General features: G+C 40.6%; 1 protein-coding gene across 1 annotated transcript in view; it reads right to left on the bottom strand.

Annotated features, from left to right (window-relative positions):
- Alk (anaplastic lymphoma receptor tyrosine kinase) overlaps nucleotides 1-20,504 on the bottom strand; it is a 716,643-nt gene extending 696,139 nt beyond the window's left edge. The window contains exon 1 of the mRNA XM_013013560.1: nucleotides 19,810-20,504. Coding sequence (XP_012869014.1) covers nucleotides 19,810-20,488 — 679 coding nt within the window. The 5' untranslated portion in view covers nucleotides 20,489-20,504. The remainder of the gene's footprint in view (nucleotides 1-19,809) is intronic.
- Nucleotides 20,505-20,981: the final 477 nt, after the last annotated feature.

The following is a 20,981-nucleotide window of genomic DNA, read 5'->3' as shown; positions in this document are numbered from 1 at the left end:
GTTTCAAAGAATCATTTTTTATTCAGCCATCCCCCCCTTACTCTATTCCTCTCCAGATCTTCCCACTCAGACTCCAAACTCTTGACCTCAGTTCATAAATACTCATCTAAACCCTACACCATTTCCAATTTTATTTCCCTCAGAGGCTCCATACATTACATCAGACCACAGAGGGCTGCCTATTGCATTCTAGGAAAATGTTACACACACACACACACACACACACACACACACACACACACAGAGCTTGCTCTCCAATGTCTTCCATTCATTCTGCACATCTGAGGACACTGAACATAAAATTTCTTTTACACACACAGAGGAAGATCCAGGAAAGTGTGTGTACTCCAGAAAGACTAGCTGATGGATTCTAACTGAATTCACACACACACACACACACACACACACACACACACACACTATGCTCCATGCTCCATACTGCCTCACTGCCCAGCTTCTTCTTTCACCCTAACTAACCAAACTCTACTCACCCCTCAGAATCCAATAAGATTTAAGTCCCTCCAGAAGCCTCTACTCACCACTCACCCCTCTTCACCCCAAGAGACTTAGCCCTTAAATCCACACAACCTTACATTATTTTAAACTAAATGCTTACATTTCTTTACCCTGCACTTTATTGAATAAATAACCTTAGTTGAGTCCTTCACAAAGCTTTTATAATTGGAATCATCCCCTTTCACTAGGATTCAGGGAATACAAACAAAGATCATGAAACTGGTGGTGGTGTCATCTTGACTCACCAACTTCTGACTCAAATCCTATATTTTTGGTCTGCTTTATTAGACTACAAGTTCTTTATAAAGTCAGGGAGCAAGTCATATTACTGTTGTTTTTACCCCTTAGAACTTGTTTAATTTGAACATTAAATCGCCTACACACAACCTAATGCTTGTGTCTGCTTCTTGGTTGGGAGCTGATGGTGCTATTTTGGGGGGAGGTGAAAGCTTTAGGAGGCAGAGGCTATCTGGAAGATGTAGGTCACTGGAAGTGTGCCTTTAAAAACAATAGCGTGTTCCCCTCCTTCCTGTCTACCATGAGGGTCCAGTACCTCTGCCACAAGCTCCTGTTGCCATAAGGTTCTCTGCCTCAGCTCAGGCCTGGAATCAACAGAGTTAAGAACTGTGAACGAGGGGCTGGGAAGGTGGCTCAGTGGGAGAGTACTTGCCTTACATGCATGAGGCTGTGGGTTTGATTCCTCAGCACCACATAAGCAGAAAAAGCCAGAAGAGGTGCTATGGCTCAAGTGGTAGAGCACTAGCCTTGAGCTGAAGAGCTGAGGGACAGCGCCCAGGCCCAGCGTTCAAGCCCCGTGACCAACAACAACAACAAAAAAGAACTATGAACTAAAACCTCTTTAGATACATCTTTCTTCCATTTATTGGTGTCCTCTTGGGTATTATGCTCCAGCAATGATAAAACTGACTAACACTGAACTTTACAAAGTTCCAAACAATCAGCAGGTCTCAATGATTATTTTTTGAATGGAGAATTGCAGCTAAAGGAAAGAGGCAATGGGCCATTAAGAAGAGAGGAAGTGAATTTATAAGACAGCATACTGGGTTCACTGTGGCACGGGTTATTGAAGATGGAGTGGACCCGCTCAAGTCACCCTTTGCATATATCATGTTTACTTCACTCATTCCTTCCTTCATCGATTCAGCAAATATACACTGAGCACCTCCTGTGCCCTCATCTGGGAACAGATAACTCAAAACCCTTCCCTAACTCAGCCCCAACACTATCAGAAACCTTGTCCTTTTAAGGAAGAGGAAACATAGTTTTCAGGTATGTATCTGTGGGTATATAGTTACTTATTGATTGGCCAATCTATGTTTATTAATTAATTGATTGAAAACCAGCTTCTGTTCACACAATCAGTGTTTTACTGGCTATGATTAGAACAGAAAACCATAGCAGCAGCTCGCGTAAGTTTACTCTATATCTAGGAAAGCACCAAATTAACTTAGGCTTTCCTTTGGGGAAGAAATGAAAATAAATCTCATTACTCTTATCACAGTCTCAAAAGAATATTAGTTAGAAATAAACAGCGCTTATCATAACATGCTATTTGCCAATTATTTAAGAATCAGAGGAGGTTATCTTCTCCCAACACTGCCCTGTGAAATTCTAATTGACTCTGCAACTGCTTTTAGGAACAATCATGGATAATATCTTCCAAGTAATACTTCAGCATCTGCCCAGGAAATAGATTAACATCATGGAAGCTTAATATGAAAAAGGCAAAGATCAGAACTCACTTTTTTTTTTTACATGCCAGAAACCAAGGCTCAGGAAGTTGAGGTGATTTTCCCAGATTCAAACAGGACAGCTTGGCACAAACTATAATGAAAACCTAATCCCATAATTCCTAGTCCGGAACTCTCTCCTCTCCTTCTGCTGTTTCAATTTGTGTTTCATTTTCTTAAACTTCATAATTAATTGCTGAAATTAGTGTCTTTTCCTGTTATAAGAATTAAATATTGATAATATCTTAAGAGTTTAGAAATATTCTTTATGATTTATATTTAAAACCTATGGCATAAAAAAATAAATGAAGAATGGCTTGTATATGGAATCCTTAGGTAAATCACAATGAGGCAGAGATGAATTTCAGACAACTTTAATACTTTGAGGACAAAAGCTGCTCTAATCCATAATATTTAAAGATTCTCTAGAGCTCCTTATTGATTTTGTTATGTCTTAGTTGAGATTCTACTAGAATCTCAAATTGTAAAAATAGCACAATCCTAGCAAAGATGATATGGAAACAAAGCCACAAAAGAAGGAGACAAAACTTCTTTAATAGCAACAACAACAACAAAAGAAAGTCATGAATAACATGTGCAATACTCTAACCATGTGCCAAGTGTACACTAAAGGCTTTTAAAAAATTGTCTTAATTGCTGCTCCTAACAAACCTATCCAGTAGCTGTTTTAATAAGCTCTATTTTATAAATATTTGCCAAGGGCAAAGAAAAATCCTTATGTTATTGTCTTAGTAACTTAATAACATTTAATTCTAGAAGAAGATACCAGAACTATCTCCTGATTCTGATTCAACACAATAGAATATTGTCTCCAGAAGTGTATGAGTTAACTCATATTTGCAATTCTTTAAGAAATAATGAAACAAAAACCCCATCTTCTCAGATACTCTCTGAAAGAGATGCTACTGTTTTCTGATGATAATTGAGTATGAGGTTGAGTGGAGAATTACACCCTGGGCTGGAGGATTAGATTTCTATCAGGATTTACACAGCTGGAGCAAGATAATTCTCCCTCCTTCTGTTTTAACAATAAAAGGACTTTAGTAAAATGAGGATAAATAATACAAGTAAACATGCACCTATAAGATATTTTGTAAAAAAAAAAAAAAAGATATTTTGTATTTAACCAAAGGAAAGGCATGCTGATTGTGAGCCTTCCTCTAGATAATGTAACATACCACTCAGATAATGTAACACACCACTCAGATAATTTAACATACCACTAGATATGAAAAACGTAAACACAATTTTGTGGGGAAGAACACTTCCTTGATGTTATCAAACATTCTCATTACCTATCAAGAATGATTTTCCACTTCCATTCTATTCTGATTTCTCACATTTTTATTTAACATTTTCTGTTCTCCATAATGCAAACATCACTACTTTATGATCCCTCCTTAAAAGTACGTATGATTCACATAGGCCAGAATATTTATGTAAATTAGGCTTAAGTCTAAATTATGTTTCTTGCCTAAATATTTAAGCACATAAATAAGCTCTAGCCATCATGGCTGTCATTTTAAGCTATTTGACATTTATTGTTCTGAAGAGAAGAAAGGTCAGATGTATCCAATCTGCATTTGTGCTTCATGATATTTTTCTTTAACCAGATTCTTCCAAATTGTAACACAGAGACCAATGCTAGGAGAGGAAGGAAGGAAAGAAAGAGAGAAGGAAGGAAAGAGAGAAGGAAGGAAGGAAGGAAGCAAGCAAGCAAGCAAGCAGGGAGGGAGGAAGGGAAGGAGGAAGAGAAAGAAAGAGGGAGAAGGAAGAAGAAAGAAGGAAAAGGATAGGGAAGGAGGGGGAGGGAGGCAGAAGGGAGAGAGGAAATGAAGGAGGGAGGGAAGGATGGAAGGAGGAAGAGGAACCCAACGAAGGGGAGTGGAAGGGGAATCTTCCTTGTACCACGCCTCTCGCCTTAGCTCCACACAGTGATACAGGTGTATTTAGTAAACCTTTGTGCGTTCCCCCTTGGCTGCATTTGTCAAACAGATGTGTGGGCACCAAGAGGCTGAAGCGTGAAGGGAAGGCAGAATCCGTGGAAAGGAAGGGAGCGCATGGCTTCTCGATCTATTTAGCATGACCTCTGGTCATACTTCGTGGAACAGACTGAGACTGTCTGGGCCTGCTCTGGAGCGCCTGCCCTTGCGTTCTGCCTGGCTCTCTGCATACCCAATTTTCTCAAGACAGAAGTCGTGCTCTTTCTTTCCAGTCCCCCTGTCTGCCAATTCCTACTTCTAAGATGCTGTAACTTAACGTTTCAAGATCCTCACCATACGCAGGGATCCAGATCCCATGGGGGAACTCCGTCTTCATTTGAAGAGTACACCTTTTTAAAATGGAGCATCAGGAGGAAAAGCATCCATGCTCATGCACACCATACCTTAAGATGTTCGTTTACCATTTAAATATGTGTCCCCCACGAGGGACCTCAGCAGGGCAAAGCCCACGACGACCTTTCTGCTCATTGCTGTCTAGGTAGCACCTATGACTGATAAATTAACAACTTTTTTAAAAGAAAGAGAAGAAAAGGGGGAGATTTAGGAGGAGGAAGTAAAGGAGACAAAGGAAAACATCTACTGGTATGTAGCATAACTAACTTCAGACATTTGAAGCTAGACTAGCTGGGGAATCCACACCCCATCCTTCATTTCCTGTGACCTTGGATGTGTTGCTTACCCTGAGTCTGGGATTCTTTATCTAGAAAGTGGAGATGATAGTACAAATCAACCTTACTGTGTGATAGGATTAAGTCGTCTGTTTAAAACTATTCAATTGTGGCTATCGCCATTAATATTAAATTACAAAACAGTAGAATTTAGTACTAGTTTCCCAACAGATCCCTGTCCAGCAAAGGCTGTGTTAAAGTGTGTGTAGGAGTCTGCAGTGATCACACATAAAAGCAAATACTTGTAATCCCAGAACTCAAGAGGTGGAGGCAGAAGGGTACTGAGTTTGAGGCCAGCCTGAGCTAGCTACATAGTAAGACTTTGTCAAAAAAAAAAAGTTTAGGGGCTGGGAAGGTGGCTCAGTGGTAGAGCACTTGCCTTGCATGCATGATGCCCTGGGTTCCATTCCTCAGCACCACATAAGCAAAAAGAAAAAAGAAAAAAAAAGTTTAAGTCTACAAGGCTTGGTTGAACGGTTCTTCTACATACTTCGTTTTTTGTTCTGGATAGCCAAAATCTCCTTTCTATTTAACTCTTTCTTGAGTTTTATATTAAAACATTTCATCTGTACTACCTCTTCATTCTGAGGAACCTTTAACATCACAGATATCTCCTTCTCTCTTCTTCCCATCTTCTTTTTACAAGTAGACTTCCTATGTGAATGTTTCAGCACTTTGCTTCCACGCCTCCGCCCCTCTCTAAATATCATTCTGCCTGTGCCTGCTCTCTATCAGCAGCTCAGTGAATTGCTCTTGACCAAACACAACGGCCTTTCCACTCCAGCTGAAACACCCACTCCCGCGACACCTCATGAATCAGAGTCTTCTCTTCCTTTTTGTAATAAAGTTGTTTCTGTTAATGGAACTGGCCCTATTCATATCAAATTATGAACTTCACTAAATCTAAGAGGTGACCTTCTTTTATTCTTCTTACTCAGGAAAACCCATCTGCTCTCAAGAATCACACATTCACAGTAAGCCCAGGAAAATAATTCTCCCATCCACATCAGCTTGACCTCTCTCACTTGGATCATCTTCAGTCCCATAGCTTCATGTGCATGCCAGATAACCTCATACTTCAATGGCTGCAATTGTAACCATGCCAACCACTATCCCTTCAAACCACATCCTCTTCCCAATCCTCTTCATTATCAGCAAGACCACACACAAGTCAAGGTCTCCAGGTCAAAACCTTAGACTCACACAAGTCAAGGTCTCCAGGTCAAAACCTTAGACTCAGGCTCTTTCCTCTTTGTTTCTTGTAAATCTGAATATTTCTTGGCTCTAGTCTAATTCCTTTTCTTCTGACAAGGTGGACCCAGTCCCACACAATCTCTCTTTGTGGCCTAGAACTGAGACCACAATGAAAACACATCACGTAAAGAATCTGCAGTCAGCTGGGTGCTGGTGGCTCACAACTGTTATCCTAACTACTCACGAGGTTGAGATCTGAGGATCATGGTTCAAAGCCAACGTGGGTAGGAAAGTCTGTGAGACTCTAATCTCCAATTAGCCACCAGAAAACTGGAAATGTGGCTATGGCTCAAAGTGGTAGAGCACTAGCCTTGAGTGAAACAGCTCAGGGACAGCACCCCTGGGTGCACAACTTGACAAAAAGGAAAAAGAAAAGGAATCTGCAGTCAGTCAATCTGCTATCCAAATGTAGCTTCTCAACTCAAGACCTAAATACTGTGTAATTCCTTTAGCATTAAATCTAAATACCAAGCTAAATAATCCTGCTCTACATCTAATAGTTAAGTGTCTGGCCCAGAATATAACCTCCAAACCTCAAGATTCCTTAGACATCTCTGCTTTGACAAGTTCTACTTTCTCTCTCACATACTGTGTCAGCCTACTTACCTCTCTCTCTCTTTTCCATTTCTCCTCTCTTCACTCTCCTGCCTTCATCTCTCTTACCATTGTTCCTCTTCTGGGAATTATATCATGCCATTGCCCCATTTCCCTCCTATTCTCAAATCACCTCCTTCTGGGAGTGTTTTTCTAACTCAACTTCTGTCTTAGTTTCTAAAGAAATTAATCATTCTCAGAAGATATCCTTTGACCTTGCCAAAGGGCAATAAGCTTATTGTTTCTAAAGTTCTAGAACTATAATTTCCTGTGAAACATCACCCCTCCCAGTATGTGCCAAACAAGATGAATTTGTCTGCCTTTAGCAGAATAATTTTTGATATCTGGAGGTGCATAATGACTCTGTCCTTCATCTTCCCAGCAGGAATAAGCCTCTCAAAGCCTCCATTGAGTCTCTATAACCACTTGTACTATTTGTTAGCATTCAAGGGCTGCCTTTTATTGGAGATAGCTAATAACATGCCTTGTCTGGATTTCTCTCCAATTCATTTGTGAACTTCTCTTGGGAGGAAGAGATTGTACTTCAATCAACTTTGTAAGTGCTCAGTTAAAAATAAAATCTGAAAAAAAGAAAAGAAAATCTGATCCAATAAATAAGCATTTTCTCAGGGAAAAGTCCAAAATTATAAGCATCTGTGAAGATTATTCTCTTGTCTATTTTTTCTTTGGTGAGTAGCTCTCATACAGATCTATCTGGTATTTCAGAAGACAGGTCAATATGATCATGATCTTAAAGAGTATCATATCACACTGAGTCGAGATGCATAAACTAGCACCAAACAAGCTTCCTGCTATGAGAAGCTGTAAAACTGGAAAAATTAGGGAAAAAACCAACCTGCTTTTAGTCATTAAATAATAAGCATACAGGACTGAGAAAGTGAAAACATATGCATTGCTTTGATTTTCTAGCTAGAGATATTTTCCAGATGCTGACACAGAAAGGAGAAACCCAAATAGCTTGGTGATTTCACCGGCCAGAGGTAATGGACTTTAAAGTTTGGAAAGGTGAAAACAGCTTGAATTTTCAGAAAGCCAACTAGAGAAAGAGAAATAGAAAGACGGTGTTACATAAAACTGCATAGAGTTCTCCTGGAGTCTTTGGCTGAATATTAAGTTGTACACTCATAATGTGAGAGTCTATAGTCTGAGCAAAGAGCACTTATTCCCCAGAAGAAGACCTACCATGGGACATCTACCAAGGAACATCTTCCAGACTGACTAATTCCCAAATAATCCACAAGAATTGGAAAAGGTGTAGGTGCTTAACAACCAAAATAGGGAGTTCTGCACACTCCCTCCAACAAAACAAGAATAATTAAAATCGAAACAAATCAAAGGGCAAGTGACTAAATCATCAAACTTTAACAGTCTTTAAATGAAGAAAGCAAAATCCCCACATAATATTTATAATTCAGAAGTTCAAATATGAAATTATTGGTTATGCAAAGAACAAAAACATGATCTATATTATCAACAGAAAAACTGATCAATATAAAGACGGAAATAATAGAATTAGCAGAAGGAACATTAACACAGCTATGATAAATATGTTCAAAGATTTAAAGAAAAAGAAAGACTGAAATAAAAATGTAAATAGACTCTTGAGCAGAAAATACAATATCTAAAGTAAATAAAAATTATTTGGGCTGGATTATCAGCGGATTAAACACTACTGAAGAAGGCAAAGTCCAAGACAGCAATAAATACAATTCAGACAAGTAAAGAAAACTCAAACATTGAAATAAAAATGGGACAGACTGTTAATAAAATGTAGTAGTAGCACATTATATAGCAAATATAAACTTAATCGTATTTCTAGTAAAGAAGGACAGAAAAAAATGGAAAATTTCCAAATGTGGTGACAAATATTAATCTATAGAACAAAGATTCCCTCAACATACTCCACACAGTGAAAACACTAAGGAAAACATTTCAAGGCACATCATTAATCCAATTGCTGAAATCTTATGATAATAAGGAAATTCTGAAACACACACACACACAGAAGGGTGGAGGTGACACAAAAAAGAAACACAGTTGAAGAGAATCTCTAACTTGTCTTAAGAAATGATGCATACAAAGTAACAGTAGGTCATCATTAAATTGCTAAATATCAACCTAAATATGGAATAGTTCCAGTGGAACTATTCATTACAAATGAAAGCAAGAAGTTTTTGATGTTTTTTAAAAATTATTATACTGTTTGCAGTGTATTTATTTTTCTCTTTTTGTTTATTACCTGTTGTCACTGATTTTTATTTAGTTCAGTATCCTTTGTCTTGTATATAGGTTTATCTGATTTGGGGAAGGGAAAGGGAATCACAGAAATGGTGGGACAAATAGTAAACCAATTCTACAGTGATACAAGACACTATGTTGGAAATGAACTTTACAACTTGGTGGGGGGGGGGGTTAGAGGTGTGGTGTAGAAGAAAAGGAGGGAGAGGGTAACACTGTTCAAAAAGAAATATATTCATTACCTTACTTATGTAATGTAATCCCTCTGTACATCACCTTTACAATAAAATTTAAATTAAAAAAATAGCAAAGAAAGATAGCATTAAAAAAGAAATGAGAACAAGGCAAGGACTTCTTTAGCAAACAAAAGCCAAGGCAGTGTAAAGGCAAAAGTATAGTATAATATTAAATATTAAAGACAGAAGGGAAATTTTTGTAGATGGGATTGCAGATTCAACAAAAAATATAGACAAGCTGACTTATGCTTGCTCTTTACAATTTTTATAAAAAAAACTCTAAGAAAAACATAAAGATTAAAAACAACTACTAAGGACTCTAAAAAGTAAATAAAACCAGAAATATTGAGGAAGAGAGACAATATCTGGTAAGGCAACATACCCAGGATGAGTTTTCTGTATTGAATTCTTTTCTTTTGTTATTTGTGAACCAAATTTGGACACCCATCAAAATTGAATGGGTGTTGCCATGGAGTTATTCACCCAGATAAATCATTTCTTTCTGGCCAAAAGGCTATGGAGAACAGGATCCTATGATTTAGGGAGTAAGAAGAGAATCTCTTTTTCTTTGTCTTCTCTGTTTCCTCTGATGGTAGGGAGGCAGCACTGTCAGCAGGATTAGGAGGTCAGCAACCAAATGGAAACGAGGATAGAAATGAAGCCTGAGGACTGGCAAGGGGTCTTTGCAGGCCATAGAGCAAGGGGAGAGACACTGTTTCTTTTCTCTATCTCATTGTTTAGCCTAAAAGCAACCAGAGTGGCAAGGACTGGGTAGTAGCTCAGTCAAGGAAAGCTCTGAAGTTAATGAGGCTACGTGAAAGGAGAGAGCTAAGAGGGAGATGGAAATGTGCTCATTCTTTGAAGGAACCAGCCAGGGCTCTGACTATATCTGAATTGTACATACGCAGACAAATGAAAAGAAAAGGATTTGAGAACAGAATGAAGGTTCATATCACACCCAAGTATCAGAGCAAATGACACAATGCTCAGCAATACCAAGATACATTCTAAAATAATTCAGAAAATGTATCCCCCCTAAATGGGACCATTTTGTGAGAGGAAGGATCATCAACAGATGCCAATAATAACAATGTTCAACAAGAAATGTACTCACTACTTTATGTATGTAACTATAACCCCTCTGAACATCACCTTGACAATAAAATTAAATTAAAAATAAAAATGAAGTAGGCTGGGGGCGGGGTAGATGGGAGCACACAGATGATAAGGGGAAACAAAGGAGGAGGCAACAATGCTTGATAAGAAATGTACTCATTACCTTTCCCATGTAATTGTAACCCCTCTGTATGGTATTTTCACAATAAAAAAACTTATTAAAAAATGAAGTAGGCTAAGCTAAAAAAATAAAAAAGATGATCCAGATACTGGAATAATCAGAGACTTTAAAGAAGCTATTGCAAATGTTGTAGGAGGTAAAATTCTAAACTCTCGAAAATGAATGGAAAGGCAATTCTAAGGAGGTGAATAGAAATCATTTTAAATGGAATTTTTTTAACTTTATGAATTTCAAAAGGTTGTAAACTGAACATAACACCCTAAAGTAAATAAGTATAGCAGAATGGAGATAATAGGGGAAATGATAGGTAAGAGGAATAATATACAGTGACATGGTAAGGTTTATCCAGGAGATAGGAAGTTATTCAACATTTGAAAACTCGAACAGTGAAAGGTGCCACATTTACATAATAAAAAGGAAACTACATATGATCTCAGCAGATGGAACAGAATGAAGGGCTCAACCAGCCCCTTGGAGAGGATCTAGGGTAAACCTGGAACTCCCACTCATGTCCAGCATGGGAGTGAGCTGCCTTGTTGAAGACCCCATGGCTTCTGCCTAGCTTCAACAGGACTATAACCTTCTCTGAAATCAGACTTAATCTCATGAATGATTCTGAGCAAAGTCACCCAGCCAAGCTCGCCCCAAATTCCCAAATTAGGAAAAATAAATTATCATTCTAACTTTTTGGGTTGACTGACCATGCAATAGAGGATATTCAACACAAGAGCAATGCCAAGTAAAACGATAGTGACATATCACCACATATTGCAATACCAAATATCTTCAAGAATGTAGGGAAAATGGAATTCCCATATAATAGAGTGAGATTATAGAATATAAAATCCAGCTTGAAGTTAGATGCTAGTGTCTCATGTCTGTAATCCTAGCTCCTCAGAAGGCTGAATTCTGGAAGAACCCCGAGAAGTCCATGAATCTCTGCTTCCGAAATAACCAGCAACAAGTAGGACTACAAGCATGGCTCACATGGTAGGGTGCCAGCTGAGCACACAAGTCACACAAGCATAATGTCCTGAACTCAAACCTCAGTACCACACACACACACACACACACTCCAAAAAACCTGAAACAGTTTTGTATTGTTTTGCTGGTACTGGAGTTAGAACTCAGGGCCTCATTCTTGCTCAACTAAAACTCTGCTTAAGCCATGTCTCTGCCCTTGATTTTGCTATTTTAGAGATTTTTGTTATTTTACAGATGGTGGCTCATGAACTTTTTTGCTAGAATAACTTCAAATTTCAATCCTTTAGATCTTGGCTTTCTGAAGAGCTACAATTAAAAATGTGAGCCACCATGCCCCAGACAGTTTGGCAGTTATTTAAAAAGGTTTAGCATGTATTTTCCATATGATCCAACAATTCTATAATGAGTGTAAAGGAACTGACAGCATACAGTCATAAAATTACTGGGACACAAGTTTGTAGCACTTATGTTCATGAGAGGTTCAAATTGTGAATGTCCCACATTGGCTAAAAGAATTGTTTTACTTTTATACAGTAGAATACTATTCAGCAAAAAAAGAAACTACAAATATATACAATACAGATACATCTTATCATTATTCTAAATAAAACAAAACAAACCTAAAAGAGAATTGCTACATGATTCCATTCATAGGCATCAATAGATCAGACAGAAAATAATATATTGAGACAGAAATCAATTCAGAAGTTCCCTGGAGCAGAAAGTATAGGAAGCTCATAGCAAAAGGTCAAGAATAACTCTTCAAGGGTTGACAAAAATGTTCTATATCCTAATTAGTGCAGTGGTTACACAAGTGTATGTATTCATCAAGCAAAGTAATCTGTGCAGTTCAAATAGGCACAGTTTATTGTATGTGATCTTTACTTCAATAAAGCTGGAAATAATCACTATATAATGTGAGTTACACATTCAGAGGGCAGTTTTTGACACCAGGTCAGAATCATTTTTGGCCAAGATAATCAAGAGTTTCTTCACTCCTGCTCACTACCTTTCTTCATTCTCCATCATTATTTTAGTCTTTTGTTAGATGTAGGTGTCTGTGTTCATTAGATAATTAATTCCTAGAGTATGTTTTTATGAGTTGTTTGTTTTACATTCCTCTCTGCTTCTCTACTTGTGTCTCCCTATTCTAAGACATTTTTGTCTCTTTCTCGCTCTTTGATAATTATAATCATATTTTTGTTCATTTTTGTTTCTGATTTAAGACTGACTTTCAACTGACTTGAGTATAAGACAAATTAGTTTTTTAAAAACTATTCATCATTGAATACTTTATTTGTTGATTTTAAACTAAGTGTAAGAATGCTTTTATTACATTATTTATAAAAATTGTTCATTAAAATTATTATATCAATATACACAGTGCTTGCCTGTAACTTTTACTCTCTGTACCCTCTGTGTCTAATGACTTCACCTTAAAAGGCTTACTTTCCCCATTTCAGGAGGAGTTTTTGAAGCATCTATTCTGACTACAAAGGGGGAAAAAAACATAATCAAGAACCTGGGAATGAAACTAACACTTGCTGAACACCAACTATGTATGAGGACCTACTACCCGTATCATACTGCTTAATTCACAATAACTCTGGGAGGTGGGTATTATTTTCCTCCCTTTACAGATTTAAAAAAAACTGAAGTACAGAGGAAAGAAAATATATATGCTTGGTCCAGTAAATGATAGAGTAGGACTTTAGTCCCAGGTCCATGATGTAGTCTATGCATTATCTATAGATCTTTTATGTTTGTTTCTCCCATAGCACCCACTCTTTGGTAAGGAAAAAAGAGAAGACAATATAAATAAACAAATGGTCTATATTCATACAAAGAACTCCAACACAGCAGTATAAGGAAAGAATTCTGTGCTACAAAACAACATGGTTAATGGCTCACCAATCACAGTCAACAAAAGAAACCAGACACAAAAGAAAATATAAAGCTTGTTTCCACTGACCTAAAGTTCAAGAATACTTACAACTAATTGGTGACTTGGGAGTCTAAAGCATGGTTACTTTGAGAAGGGGGTGGATACAGATTGGAAATGGATTAGAAAAAAAATCTTCCTGGGTTCTAGAAATGTGCTACAACTTCATCTGGACAATCATCTACAAATTACCATGAAGCTATAAGCAAGCTTAGGACCCAATGCACTTAAGCATTTTCTGTCATTAAAAGGAAGATTTTTGTGTCTACTATATTCGTAAAAATCTGGAATTGGGGGAAATGGCTTCAGTTCAAAGACCTCATTTTGAGAAGCCCCATGGAGAGGACATATAACCCTGTTTCAAAAATGGTAGACTATTGGCGAGGCTCTGGTGGCTCATGCCTGTACTCCTTGCTACTGAGGAGGTTGAGATCTGAAGATTGCTCTTGTTTGAAGCCCATTTAACTACCAAAAAGTCAGAAATGGAGCTGTGGCTCAAGTGGTAAAGTGCTAGCCTTGAGCCAAAAAGCCCAGAGAGAGTGACTGGGCCCTGAGTTCAAGACCCAGAACTGGCACCAAAACAAAAACAAAAAATGGTAGACTATATAGACTGAGCCCTTAGAGTTACAGAAGTACACATCATAATGACCACCTACTAGAAAGATGCTACTGTGACAGGAAACAAAACACTTTATTATCCATTAGGCATTGGGTTAAGAATTTGCTCACATCATCTAATTTAATCTCCATGGCAATTCTTTTTTGTTTTTCTTTTTGCTTATGTGGTGCTGAGGAATCGAACCCAGGGCCTCAGGCATGCAAGGCAAGCGCTCTACCACTGAGCCGCCCTCCATAGCAATTCTTTAAACTATGACTATATCCATTTAGAAACACTTAGGAACTACTACTACCCCCATTTTTAAAAATATTTTACCTCCATGTTTATAATGTAAAACTGGATCTAAAAGATTTCAGGAAGTCTTCCAAGCCATGACAGTTGTATACCAAATACTTGTACATGTCATGGTTGTTTATAATTTATTCCTTGAAGTGATTGCCTGATTTTAAGTTAAGGAGAAGTGAGGTTCCAATCAGTAGCCAGCACCGCACACAGCTTCTTCTAACCTCTTAACACATAAAAGGATACACCTGGAAAGGTGTATCACTTTGTATCTGCATGGCCTTGAAAGAGTGTTACCAAAATCTGATTCCAAATATTTTATTTATAAAACAAAGTTGACACTGACAACAGTAGAATAATAAACAGTATATATCTAGGCACTGGTGGCTCATGACTGTAATTCTAGCTACTCAGGGAGCTGAGAGCTGATGATCATAGTCCAAAACAGCCCATGCAAAAAAAAAAAAAAGAAATCTGTGTGACTCTTACCTCCAATTAACCATCAAAAAGTGAGAAGTAGAGCTACAGTTTAAGTGGTAGAGTGCTAGCCTTGAGTGGAAAAGCTCAGGGACAGTGCCAAGGATCTGAGTTCAAACCCCAGGACTCACACTAATAATAGTAGTAGTAGTAGTAAGAATAATGGTAATAGTAATAGTAATAATAATGAAGTGCTTTATAAATTCTAAAGTTCCATATAACTAGGACACTAATTATGGTTATAATGTGAGACAAAATGTCTTTACAGTTCAGGCTGTGCAAATTCCCTTGAAGTAAAGTTACCCTAAGAGGGGCAGGATACTGTAACTTCTGCTGCTCCAACTCTCCTGACACTCAAAAGACCAACTTGTTTATAAAGATAATCCATGAAAGATAATTTCATTAGTGAATACCCTCCGTACTCACACACTCAACAAATCCCTTGTGGAGCTCTGTTTTGAAAATTTGTGAAATGTTACATTGGCTGTGAGTGGGTTTTATCTCCAGAACAGTCATTCAAAAAAGATTTTCAGAAAGCAAATAGGAGTCTACCAAATCTTGAAAGGATCTCATCTTCTCATGGTCACCTCCTGCCCTGCCCAGTGACTCAGTCACAGACAGACAGACAGACAGACAGACACACCACACACACACACACACACACACACACACACACACACACACAAGCCTACAGATGTGTCTTAGACACATAGTCCTCTGGTAAATGTCTTTCTTCCTCACTGGATCATACCAACTGGGTTAAGTCTTGGAATAGGAAAGAATAAACCCTGTAACTTCAAAGATTTTTACCAAAAGTCTTCTTGTATTCCCTACCCTCTTCAAAGGTTCATAGATAATACGTGGTAGAAACACCAAATTTCTTGGTAGAAATACCAATTCTCAAAGGCTCTTGGGAATTAGATCCCAAAAGATCCTGATTCCTGCTGCCATGCCCGTCCCTGTTCTCCTGCTTATTATAGCTTCTTAACATTTGAAAATATAGAACTTATTAATTATGAATGATGTGGCTTGTCTGGCCCAAATCTCACCTGACTCCTGCTGCCTTGGAATTCCATCCCATAGTGAGAGCAATATCAGTTTCAGAAAATAAGGTTCCTTGCTATCTAACCTGAAGTTTCCTTCTGCAAGTCTCATCTTATTACTTCCATGAGCCACACTAAATAACTTCTCTCCCTCACTGCCAGACTCTCTCATCTGAGATTTGTAGATTGTTACCATGGCTTTGCCTTCATTGCCACTTAGCTCAGCCATATATATTTAATTCTTTTCATCTTTCATCGTAAATCAGTTCCTTCAACTCTTAAATCAGCTCTCTGCTCTTCTCTGGATTAGTTCCAGCTCTCTCAATCCACCTTCAATAACTGATACGCCTTCTAGGAGCTCCCATTTCCTCTCTGTCTTTCTTTAGTCTCTCTGTCCTCTTTAGAAATGAACTGGGAAGGGATGGACAGGTGTAAGGTCAAGGGTCAGATGTATTGCATTGCATATATCTATTCTAAATTGCTAAAGACTTTTCATAGTACATGCACACTCCCCAACCATATATCACCTTTCCTCAAGTGTGGAGGGAGGTTTACAGGGAAACTGCTCTATCTCCACAATATCCTCTAGCTCTCTGCCTGAGGGGTGGCAGAAGCAGATCTCATAACACCTACAAACCAGGATATAAACCAGAACCATGGGCAATGTGCTAACCTCCAGGCAGACATACTATATATGATTTGGGCTGGTAAGGATGGTACATCACCATTCATATTCATTCCAGCAACTGCTTCTCCACCCCTTATCTGTGAATGGGTGCTCTGGGAATTGTAGTGGACTTTGAAACAGTAATTCCATTTAGGAAAGCATGGTAACCTCAAAAGAAAAAAAATACACGTAAGCATACCAATTTATTATAAGGCTTCTCAAGACCCCCCTCCCCAATCCACAAATGATACACATATTGTTTCTTTGCCTTAACTTCGCAATCTTTGTCATACCCTAAGTCATTATCCTGCTTAAGTTTAAGAAGCAATTTTCAGTCTGAGGCAAAAGGGTTGCTGTTGGATTTTGGCCACAAAGGGTGGCAAAACCACCATCCTCTCTTCTTTCTTTCTTTACAAAGGAAATTCCAGAGGGAGACATAGTTGCTCCCCTCTAGGTTATACCGCCAGCCCATTCAGTAGAAGCAGGAAGAGATAAGCAGCATTTTACCTACTTCCCTTTATATAATTGAAGATCCTCTGTCACAGAAGTTAAATGCCTTTTCTATAAATCAGACCCTATATAAAAAGAATAACCTGAGTTTTTCTAAACATGATAAATAGCAAAATCAATCCAAGTGACAGAACCTAAGCCAGAAATTTTATCCATGAATATGAATGAAAACACAATGATATATGTTGCCTCAAACATGGAGCATGATCTATCACAGGGTGTGTCTACTCCCTGGTGGGTGTAAAAGGTACACTGTATCTGAAGGAGCCTGTATCTGAATGGTAGAACAAGAGACTAGTCTTACATGGCTAGCAGCCTAACTGCAGGCGACATCTGTCCTCAGAGACAGGAGACACCAGCCTGTTCCAAGTGTGATCAGCACAGGCCTGGAGTGCTTTTCAATAAGCTGTCCGTCTCTCTGGAGGTCATGGGGAGCTCATCCAGTTATACTTAGTGTCTTATTTGATCCCATCAATAATCATTTGATCCCAATCCTGCTGAAAAATGCTTGGCCAAAATTTCTAGCCTTTTAATGGCAGAATCCTGGCTCTTTCTAAAACCAGCTTTGCTGGATGTGTGAAATGATGCATAAGGGCTTGGTCTAGCTGCCAAATGGACTGCACTGCTGAGAGAGGACTTGAGACACTCTTTGCTTCCCTACACCCAATAGCAGAGCAGTTTTTGGAGGGCTGTTCTTGCTACATGAAAGTCTCCACTCAGAAGCTTTGGTCCCTCTATAGGGCTTTTTGAGAGTAATATAATCTTGAGATGGATGATACAACTCTCCAAAACACTCACTGATGTTCCTTTCAACCTACCTGTTAATGGTTGGCAAGTTTAGGCATGCAGAAAGAACCCTTTAGCCAGTTACCAAGATGTGATCATAGCTGATCCAGACTGCAAGAAGCCTATGGTTACTTAACAAGAGTTGATGGATTGGGGAGGCTTCAGAGATTCTCATGGACATGAAGTGGGTGAAAATCTGCCTTTCACTCTTACATCTACAACAAAAATATTGAGCACTAAAAAAGAATAATGTCTGTATAAACCACAGAAGCTACAATGACATTAAAGCCCAGCTGTTCTTTACAAGTATCTTTATAAGTATCCTATGTGGGACAATAGTGGTGGTGTCCCTCTCTTCTCTCAGAACATCGAAGAGACTGTCAAATTTGTCAGACTCCACCTTTACTATGCACTATATGAATTCCAGTACCAATCAGAAAGTGTCATTTCATGTCTCAATGCTACCAACACTAGTACTGAGATAGGTGTCTCACTGTCTTCCCTGGGGACCACGCAGCAATGTGCTTTCCAAGCAATAATCAGAGAACTTATACTTCCAAATTTCTCTGCTGTGTGAAATATTGTGTGTGTGTGTATGTGTGTGTGTGTGTGTGTGTGTGTGTGTGTGTGTGTGTGTTGGGACAGCATGGGAGATACTTTCAGCTCTACAATGGACCTGTTTCAATGCATTCCCTTCAATTAGTAGTAGACATTAGCAACCAGTGAAGCATAAGAACTTCATTTATTTCTGATGATGAGAATGATAGAAAAGAAGCTAGGTTTACTCAATGGAATCAGTGTAGGCTTTTTAAAAAACATGATTTCTCTTCTGTGCTGTTCCCATTCATTCACATTGCATATTTTATTCACGAGTCCTTCCCCTGCAGTCTTACAAGAGAAACAAACATCCATTCAAAACCACCTGGTTTTCCAGTCAAAGAATACTATGGGAAGAGTTAGAAGTCAGTGTTTGAACACACACACACACACAAACACACACACACACACACAAACACCAACTCAGTGACTATGTGAAGAAATGAGGGAGTAAATGAAACAGAAACCTCATTTCAGGAGTCCCCAGCAGATAAATCTGCAGTGAAACAGGCCTGCCAGAGTCCATCCCCAAGAGCTGCTGCTGCTGCAGACACTCAAGCTAAGAAACCAAAGGAAAGGGAAGAAAAGCTAATTTCTCCCTGGCCTCATATTTGTTCCCCTACAGCAAGGCAATCTTTACAACTTCCCATCCCCTCCCCCCCACACACACCTCTCACTGATCCTTGGTTCTTCTGAACCCTTCCCAAGACACCTGGGAAGAATGAGAGCCTGAGAGAGCAAAAACACAGGGAGGATGAAAGTTGGGGTGGAAGAGGGAACATCACGAATTAATCAAGAAGAGGCACCTCCCAGCAAGCCAGGTAGAGTTGAGTGGGATTCAAGATGTAGAGGAAATACTATCATCCTGAGAAATTACACTACATTCTCCAAATTCGTGTTGTGAAAAGAGCAAAGGGGCGGTGGAGGGGGAGGGAGGAGGGACAGAGCAATAGTTTTGAGATCTGGTATTAGTTTGGAACTTACAGAGACTAGGGTCATTTCAACTATTCTCAGGGCCCAGGAAGGAGAGGGCATTCTATTTTTGTTTGGAACGTGTAAGGTGGTAGAAGAGGGTATTTTGCCAGCAGGAAGAATCTCTGCTCCCAACTTGATTACAAAGAGGAAAGAAGGTTCTTGGGGTGGTGCTATCCAGGGACAACATAAAACACAGTCAACTTCAGGAATGAGGAAAGAGGAGCTGAGGTTGGGGGAAGGCCGGTAAGGGTAGTGTTAGTTAACAGTGACCGCATATTGGTGGTACTAAAAATGCAAATGCCAGCAAACTCTGGTGGGAGCTGCTCACCGGTCCCGAAGATCTGAAAGAGAAGGCGGGGCTGCGAGGCCCGGATCGCCGCGGACAGCCTTCCCTCTCTACCCACTTCGGATGCCTTCTTCTCGGGCATCAGACGGATCCTCAGCCGTCCTTCGCCGTGGAGAATCCACCAGCTGAACAGCTCGCTGAGATTGAACTGGAGCAGCCCCACAACCGCCTCCTCTGGGGACCCCAGGCAGCCTTCCAGGATCGCCTCCTCGCTCAGCTCCAGCACCAGCTGCTTGGCGCGCCTGAGCTTGCGCACCGAGCCGCCCTTCAGCACCCTGGACAGCGTTGAGGTCGCGGTTGGGAAGGGAGAGCCCAAGTCGGCTGTCCAGGAGACCCCGGGCCGCGACCCCAGCAGCCGGATCAGAGGGGCGCAGTCGAGAGCCAGCCAGCCGTGCGCCTCCGGGGGTCCAGCCCCGGGCTCCGTGAAAGACGAAGGCGGCAGCAGCAGGTCTCGGGCGTAGACGCGGAAGAGCGAGGGCACCACGAAGTCCACCGCCAGACTCTTCCTCTGCAGGCGGGAGTAGCTGAGCGGTTCCCGGGGCTGCAGCGGCGATCCTGCCGCTGGTGAGCCGCCGGCGCGCTGGCCGGTCCCGGTGCCCGCGCCCGTGGCGGCCGGGGAAAGCAGCAGGAGCAGCAGCCACGGAAGCCCGATGGCTCCCATCCCGCCGCGGGGCTCTGTGTACTGAGGTCGTGCTCGGGGTTGTCTCCTGTCCTCCGGACCCTCAGCTACCAGCCGGGCCCGAGTCACGCGGCGCTGAAGTCAGGGTGAATCCGGAGAGAGCGTGGAGCGCGCGGGGCTCAGCCGCTGGCGCGAGCGGCGCCTCCCGCGCGCCGCGCAGCCCCGGGCCGCGCCCCCCTCCCGTCTGGAGCTCCGGCTCGTAGCGCTGCTGCTCCAGAACCAAAGAAAGTACTACGCTGGAAGGGAGGTGGCAATCGGGTAGCGCGGTCTTCTCCTGAGGGCCGGCGGGAGCCGGGGTCTGCCCGCCGCCGTCCGGGCCGCAGCCTGCGAGCCTCCCTACAACTTTCCAAGCTGGGAACCGTGGCTCCCAGGTGGAGTCCGCTGTCCTGGCCGTCCCCGGCGGCGTGGCCTTCGGCTCTTCCGGGGAGGGGGCGCAGGATCGCCGGCGGCCCGGGCCCCCTTCCCCGCCCCGCTC

The sequence above is a fragment of the Dipodomys ordii genome, unplaced genomic scaffold (assembly GCF_000151885.1).
Source record: "Dipodomys ordii isolate 6190 unplaced genomic scaffold, Dord_2.0 Scaffold20, whole genome shotgun sequence".
Taxonomy (NCBI): Eukaryota; Metazoa; Chordata; class Mammalia; order Rodentia; family Heteromyidae; genus Dipodomys; species Dipodomys ordii.
Note: the sequence above shows the minus strand (reverse complement) of the source record. Positions and strands in the feature narration are given on the sequence as shown.